The 7,500-nt window shown below is 41.5% G+C and overlaps 1 protein-coding gene across 7 annotated transcripts in view; it reads left to right on the top strand.

Annotated features, from left to right (window-relative positions):
* The window catches only part of LOC122252656 (transformer-2 protein homolog beta), a 67,701-nt gene that overhangs the window by 36,548 nt on the left and 23,653 nt on the right, over positions 1 to 7,500 (top strand). The window contains exon 1 of one of the 7 annotated variants that reach the window (XM_086553320.1): positions 6,579 to 6,974. The exons of the other annotated variants lie outside the window; for them this stretch is intronic. Within the exon in view, the coding sequence (XP_086409446.1) occupies positions 6,868 to 6,974 (107 nt within the window). The 5' untranslated portion in view covers positions 6,579 to 6,867. Of the gene's footprint in view, positions 1 to 6,578; positions 6,975 to 7,500 lie in introns of those variants that run through there. 7 annotated transcript variants of the gene reach the window in all.

Below are 7,500 nucleotides of genomic sequence, written 5' to 3'. Positions count from 1 at the left end.
GTGTGTGTGTGTGTGTGTGTGTGTGTGTGTGTGTGTGTGTGTGTGTGTGTGTGTGTGTGTGTGTGTGTGTGTGTGTGTGTGTGTGTGTGTGTGTGTGTGTGTGTGTGTGTGTGTGTGTGTGTGTGTGTGTGTGTGTGTGTGTGTGTGTGTGTGTGTGTGTGTGTGTGTGTGTGTGTGTGTGTGTGTGTGTGTGTGTGTGTGTGTGTGTGTGTGTGTGTGTGTGTGTGTGTGTGTGTGTGTGTGTGTGTGTGTGTGTGTGTGTGTGTGTGTGTGTGTGTGTGTGTGTGTGTGTGTGTGTGTGTGTGTGTGTGTGTGTGTGTGTGTGTGTGTGTGTGTGTGTGTGTGTGTGTGTGTGTGTGTGTGTGTGTGTGTGTGTGTGTGTGTGTGTGTGTGTGTGTGTGTGTGTGTGTGTGTGTGTGTGTGTGTGTGTGTGTGTGTGTGTGTGTGTGTGTGTGTGTGTGTGTGTGTGTGTGTGTGTGTGTGTGTGTGTGTGTGTGTGTGTGTGTGTGTGTGTGTGTGTGTGTGTGTGTGTGTGTGTGTGTGTGTGTGTGTGTGTGTGTGTGTGTGTGTGTGTGTGTGTGTGTGTGTGTGTGTGTGTGTGTGTGTGTGTGTGTGTGTGTGTGTGTGTGTGTGTGTGTGTGTGTGTGTGTGTGTGTGTGTGTGTGTGTGTGTGTGTGTGTGTGTGTGTGTGTGTGTGTGTGTGTGTGTGTGTGTGTGTGTGTGTGTGTGTGTGTGTGTGTGTGTGTGTGTGTGTGTGTGTGTGTGTGTGTGTGTGTGTGTGTGTGTGTGTGTGTGTGTGTGTGTGTGTGTGTGTGTGTGTGTGTGTGTGTGTGTGTGTGTGTGTGTGTGTGTGTGTGTGTGTGTGTGTGTGTGTGTGTGTGTGTGTGTGTGTGTGTGTGTGTGTGTGTGTGTGTGTGTGTGTGTGTGTGTGTGTGTGTGTGTGTGTGTGTGTGTGTGTGTGTGTGTGTGTGTGTGTGTGTGTGTGTGTGTGTGTGTGTGTGTGTGTGTGTGTGTGTGTGTGTGTGTGTGTGTGTGTGTGTGTGTGTGTGTGTGTGTGTGTGTGTGTGTGTGTGTGTGTGTGTGTGTGTGTGTGTGTGTGTGTGTGTGTGTGTGTGTGTGTGTGTGTGTGTGTGTGTGTGTGTGTGTGTGTGTGTGTGTGTGTGTGTGTGTGTGTGTGTGTGTGTGTGTGTGTGTGTGTGTGTGTGTGTGTGTGTGTGTGTGTGTGTGTGTGTGTGTGTGTGTGTGTGTGTGTGTGTGTGTGTGTGTGTGTGTGTGTGTGTGTGTGTGTGTGTGTGTGTGTGTGTGTGTGTGTGTGTGTGTGTGTGTGTGTGTGTGTGTGTGTGTGTGTGTGTGTGTGTGTGTGTGTGTGTGTGTGTGTGTGTGTGTGTGTGTGTGTGTGTGTGTGTGTGTGTGTGTGTGTGTGTGTGTGTGTGTGTGTGTGTGTGTGTGTGTGTGTGTGTGTGTGTGTGTGTGTGTGTGTGTGTGTGTGTGTGTGTGTGTGTGTGTGTGTGTGTGTGTGTGTGTGTGTGTGTGTGTGTGTGTGTGTGTGTGTGTGTGTGTGTGTGTGTGTGTGTGTGTGTGTGTGTGTGTGTGTGTGTGTGTGTGTGTGTGTGTGTGTGTGTGTGTGTGTGTGTGTGTGTGTGTGTGTGTGTGTGTGTGTGTGTGTGTGTGTGTGTGTGTGTGTGTGTGTGTGTGTGTGTGTGTGTGTGTGTGTGTGTGTGTGTGTGTGTGTGTGTGTGTGTGTGTGTGTGTGTGTGTGTGTGTGTGTGTGTGTGTGTGTGTGTGTGTGTGTGTGTGTGTGTGTGTGTGTGTGTGTGTGTGTGTGTGTGTGTGTGTGTGTGTGTGTGTGTGTGTGTGTGTGTGTGTGTGTGTGTGTGTGTGTGTGTGTGTGTGTGTGTGTGTGTGTGTGTGTGTGTGTGTGTGTGTGTGTGTGTGTGTGTGTGTGTGTGTGTGTGTGTGTGTGTGTGTGTGTGTGTGTGTGTGTGTGTGTGTGTGTGTGTGAATATTAATCTCTCAAAGCGTGACTTTTTCCACTAGTTCACCGTTTCTCCTATATAGAAAATGGTGAAATGACAAGCTAGGGGAAGATATAATTTTAGGGTAGACTTTATGAAATGAAATGTATTAGATGTTAAGATCTGTGTTTACTCCTCTTAGCATAAACACAAATGATAATTTTATGGATATATGGTGCTTGGAGGATGGAGATAATGAAATACCTAGTGCAAAAAGACAATTTTAGTATATAGAAGGCTCTGAATACATTTTGTTACTGCTTTTGTTGTAGACCTTGAAAAAGGGATTTGATCAATACAGGTGAAATGATGTGTTCTGTATCTTTGTAGTTTAGTGGTCAGTCTGACAAAGGAAGAACATTGGTATCTCTAAACAAGCAGACTCTGTTATCAAGATATGAAGCCATGTCACAGTGCTTAGAAGGGTTATAGTTCAATGAAAATATAGCTATACAGTGATATGAACAGTAGAATAGTTGATTCCTCCCACAAGTGGATATTATAATTTCGAAAGGGTGTCCATAATTTATGGATTTTAAAAATTCTGAACATGTTAGGAAACACATGTCAAGGCACCCCATGTCCTGCCCCCCCCCCTTTTTTTTTTTTTTATCAAAGTTTCTATTTTTATTAAGTTTGACAGTTTGAAAATTACTTAATCCATTGCAAACAGGGAGATTGACAACCAAATTGGCAGTCAAGATGGGCAATCTATGACACTGGTGGCACTGGCTAAAAATTAGAGGGACGGGGAAAATGTTTTCTCAGCCCTCCGGACAGTGTAGACTAGCCTAAAGAATATTTTTCCATAAATCCAGCACAAAACACGACCTTGGAACCCTGTAGCTCTGAAGCTAGCACTGTTACAACCATAATACTTCATGACAGTCTGCGTGCTTCAACTGTGAGTAGATCCCGAAGTTGCGTCATACACATTGATACCTGTCTTTTAAGCCTGATCGGTGCCGTCATGTTTGTCATGACACCTGTCTGCAATTGGTTAAAATACAGGGGTTTTATGTATCCCTATGACAACATCTGCAAAGTCGTGTTTTGAAGCGAGAAACTTATTTTTAACCTAATCACAACAGGCCATAAGTTTTCCTAATGCTGCTCCCACCAGCAAGATAACAAGCATGTGCAGTTTCCTGCTGAGAGATTTCTTCTGGTGTGAACCTGCACTGAGCCTCACAGAGTAATTTTCACCCACTTCATTTCACCTCTACAGGCTGAAATGAAGAGGTTATTGTATTTTTTATATATATATATATTTTTTTGACAAGAAAAATATATTTATACAAATGCAACTACATAGTCTAAATACAAACATAACTATGTAAAGAATGTATGCAAGGAGAGACCATGACATTTTACATAGTTATTTTTTGTACATTCACAATATAGTTGCATGCTGCACACACTTGCCATATTGCTGGTTGGAGTGGCATTAAATATCAGAATATACGGGTTATGGTCATGATAATCAGGAAGGAGAAGTAGATGCTATTTCCCTTTTCTCACATATGATTGTATATCAGCGGCTCGGTCCTTTGGAATATTTGTGATTATTAATTATTTTTTTCCTTAACCCATTGGAGCCGTTTGACGTGATAACATGTATTGTGGTTTTCGCGTCAGACACCCGGGACGAGCTATGAGGGGAAGCCGCGCGCTCGGGTAGAGCGAGCTGGCAGCCCAGGCTCGCGGCTTATGCGTCCAAGAATCTCGAGGTGTTAGGCTTGAGAACCCCGGTATTGCGACCACCCAAAGCCGGAACAGCCCCGGCATGAATGGGTTAACCCAATCCTGACGGGCCTGTCGAGAACTGGCAACCCCCTACGCCAGGCCTAAGTAATATCGCCTCGGGGACATCACACTGGTGTGTCGCCCCATCATCAGGCATGATGGTGTGACACACCGTAGTCATTGGGTTAAGGTTTTCATGAATGCGTCTACAATGTTCGCTGGCCCGTTCGCTGGGTGACGCCATACGGCACCATTTATTTAACTGATTTAGGCCTATGCGTTCGAGAGCCCCGGCATTGTAACATGCAAGGCTGGAATGCCCCCGTCGTGACTGGGTTAATTTATTACTTGGCCAAACACATTTGATTTTACAATAGTTTTTTGACTCCGATTTTTTATTCAACTGATCAAGAAGCTGAAATTACCATGATGTCATCAATATCCTGTAGTTTTCTGTGACGTCATTTTTTTAAACATTATATCTCATTTTATGACACTCAAACACCTAAACTAAAGTAACAGTCTAAGAAATTATGCAAAATGATTGTATTTGAGAACAGTCTAGTGATCTATTGCTGATGTTTCAACACGTCACATTGTCCCACCTGGAAATCGGTGAGAAAATGCACAATGTCTCAGGACGTCACCCGGGTCCGGGAATATTTTTCGACCTCGTGATAGGACGTCAACTGGCGCTAATTGTTTAACCATGTGCCTTTCTTGGAGTTGAATGTTATTTAGATTTGTAACAGGGAACTTAATTATTTATATATACTAGTAACAATCTGCAGTCTCAAGAATAGCTGTTTTTTTTATATTTTTATATATATATTTTTTTATTATTATTATTTATTTATTTATTATTATTATTATTTATTTTTTGCCATTATTTTTCTTCTTAGCCATCAATGCCTACATAGAAACTTAATCTAATGAGGATGGGTGTTATGACATACAGGAGCTCTGGCCTGATGACGGGCATCATGATGTACATGATGTTGGGTGATTTTGGATCACTGTTATTTTATTGTACCATGAGTTATGAGTGAGTGATGATGATAATTGCAGTCATAATTACTATAATTGCCATATTATTAAGCAAAATGAGTTTCACCTAAAATCCAAAACCTAGATGGCACCTCTTTCTCCTAGCACCAGCAGGAGAGACAGCCTATCAAGCACTATCTTTAGAGAGCAATGGCACTTATGAAGTTGCCAACCTCTTGCTCTAAAGTACTTGCGATGAAGGGTGTGCAGGGAGAACAAGAGGAGGAAGGTGACGCAAAACCATGGCCAGTATCTACAATGTGTCTCTGTGCCAGTAGGGATGCCTCTTAGTGTGGCACTCACAGTCATAAGCACAGATTACCTTCCTCTTCCCTACCACTTTGTTATCTTCATTGTGGATGGTTGTATTTTTTGTATTTGTTCACGGCAGTACATAAATATGAAGAAAATGAAAGTTTCCTTTTAATATTCCCATAAATCAGCAATATTTCTATCACACTGCATATAAAGAAAATAATAAATTGATATAGCTCCTTTACTACAATTTTAGTCAACTGCAGCATTGATAGAGCCTGTCATATGACATATAAGTCTCTCAATACAATAAAACACAAAAAAGGCTCTAGTTTTACAATGAGTGACTGAAGCTGCCTCACTCTAAAGTAAAACAAATCCTGGACACTGGGCAAGCAAATCTATCCCCAACTGCAATGGCTTAGCCAGTGATTCTTTTTAACATTTAGATTACTATTGTTCTTCTATCCTGCAGCTCGCCACTGGGGGAATATTTTGTGGCTTTTCATGCTTTCTTGTGATGGCCATATTTACCTGATTTTTGTTCCAAGCTCTATGCACCAGTTGGTTGCTCTTGTGCATTGATAGAGTATTACAAAAAGAACTTCTTATTTGAAGTTGAAACCTCCTTACCATGTGTTGGGAAGGAAGGCCTGTCCTTTTTCCTGTTTGATTCTTAGATCTTTGTTTTCTGTACAACCCAGGCTGTAGTATCTTTGATGCTGACTTACATTGGTTTTATATTAGTGCTTCATAACCCCTCCCCCCACATCAGGGTTTCACATCCTTGTAACATCTGTTGTTGATTATTGATCTCTTCATTGATATTCATGTCATTAGTGTTGGGTTGCCAGTGTCTGTGTTTTCCTTATGAATTTCTCTCCTGATTATTTATTGATTTATTTATTATTCATGAGTTATATAAAGTTTTAAGAGTATTTGTTGATAACGTGGCAAACCAATATTTTCAGTAATGTGTGATGTCCATTTTGCAAATGTCTGGAGTCGTTAGCATTGCTGAAAAAAGCTCTTTTTCATGATTTTAACAAATGAGGCACTTTCAGAACATCATGAAATATTAATGTGTTAATTATAGGCTTAGTGGAATGTTCAGCATATATTTTTTTCCAGTATTGGACTGTGGGGGAAGTTGTCCCTTATGCTGCACTTGCACAAGTGTCATTTTTATTTTTATTTTCTGTCATCATGTGTTTTTTTTTCCAAGTTAATTAATTCATTTTCAGAAACTCAAATATTGATCTTTGATATTTTGCTTATAAGTGCTTTCTAAGCTTGTTAATGTTGATCGCAAGTACCTGGAGTGGCGACACACAGCACAAGACAGGCTGTTTGTTTTTTTTGCTTAAGTCCTCTCTCCTTTAAAGAAACTTTGTGCTTATGTGGATGCAAATGGTGTAATGTGGCTTGTCTCAGCTAATGAGACTGAGGTGACACCTTTGCTGTGTATTTATGAGTTTGTGAAAATCGTTGACTCGCTTAGCGATGCAGCAGCATGGGAAGTGAAACATTTGGTTCTGTGTTGTGACACTTGACATTCTGTGGCTTGTGCAAGTGCAACTTTCAACATTGCTCTGTAGCCTGTGTATGCTCATTAGTTGGTGTCATTTTGTTGATACTACTTGTGAATTGAAGCTCAAGCAGTTGAAGCAGACTACTTGCAAATTGATGCTCAAGCTGTGAAGCAGACCCTAGACCTGTGGAAAGTACACCGCAAGAGCAGGCTTTGAAATTGTAGACACGTGGAAAGGACAACTTGTTGAAGGTGGCAGGAATACCAGGCAGAATGACCATATTGGATGTGAGTGACGAGGAAGAGGATATTCCGCGCGAGTGGCTGGCGGAAGTAGATATGTCTGATTTTGTGGTCTTGGAGGAAATCGCTGATGACAGGTATGAACAGTGAAATGCAATCAAAGAGTGATAGGAGACATTAAGGTTGTTTCATCACTTTCTCTCTCTCCTATTCTTCCTCCTTATCCTTATCCTATCTTCATCCTCATTCTCATCCTCATCCTCATCCTCATCCTCATCCTCATCCTCATCCTCATCCTCTTCTTCCCCCTCCCCACACTCTCTCCACTCCTTACCTGACCCCTCCTCCTCCTCCTCTTTTTATTTTGAGTATTTTTCATTTGTTGTTTTTGAAGGTATTGTGTTATTGTAAATATTTTAAGTAATACATGATAGGTGGTTTATATGCATTTGTGCCCTTCAAGAGACATTCGCTGTTGCCTAGTCTTATGTGACTCTCATGTTTTTTCTGGATTATCTTTGTTTATGTGCTAACTTATAGCTGTTTGATGTTGGGAAAAGCTGCTTGAAGATGATGATAATCATAAGAGTTAATATTTGTGGAATCAAGTGTACGTGTTACAAGTTTTTGCACTAGATTATTACTAAAGAGAGAGAAAAGAAA

Source organism: Penaeus japonicus, unplaced genomic scaffold (genome assembly GCF_977035675.1).
Source record: "Penaeus japonicus unplaced genomic scaffold, GWHDUDI00000001_assembly GWHDUDI00000028, whole genome shotgun sequence".
Taxonomy (NCBI): Eukaryota; Metazoa; Arthropoda; class Malacostraca; order Decapoda; family Penaeidae; genus Penaeus; species Penaeus japonicus.
Note: the sequence above shows the minus strand (reverse complement) of the source record. Positions and strands in the feature narration are given on the sequence as shown.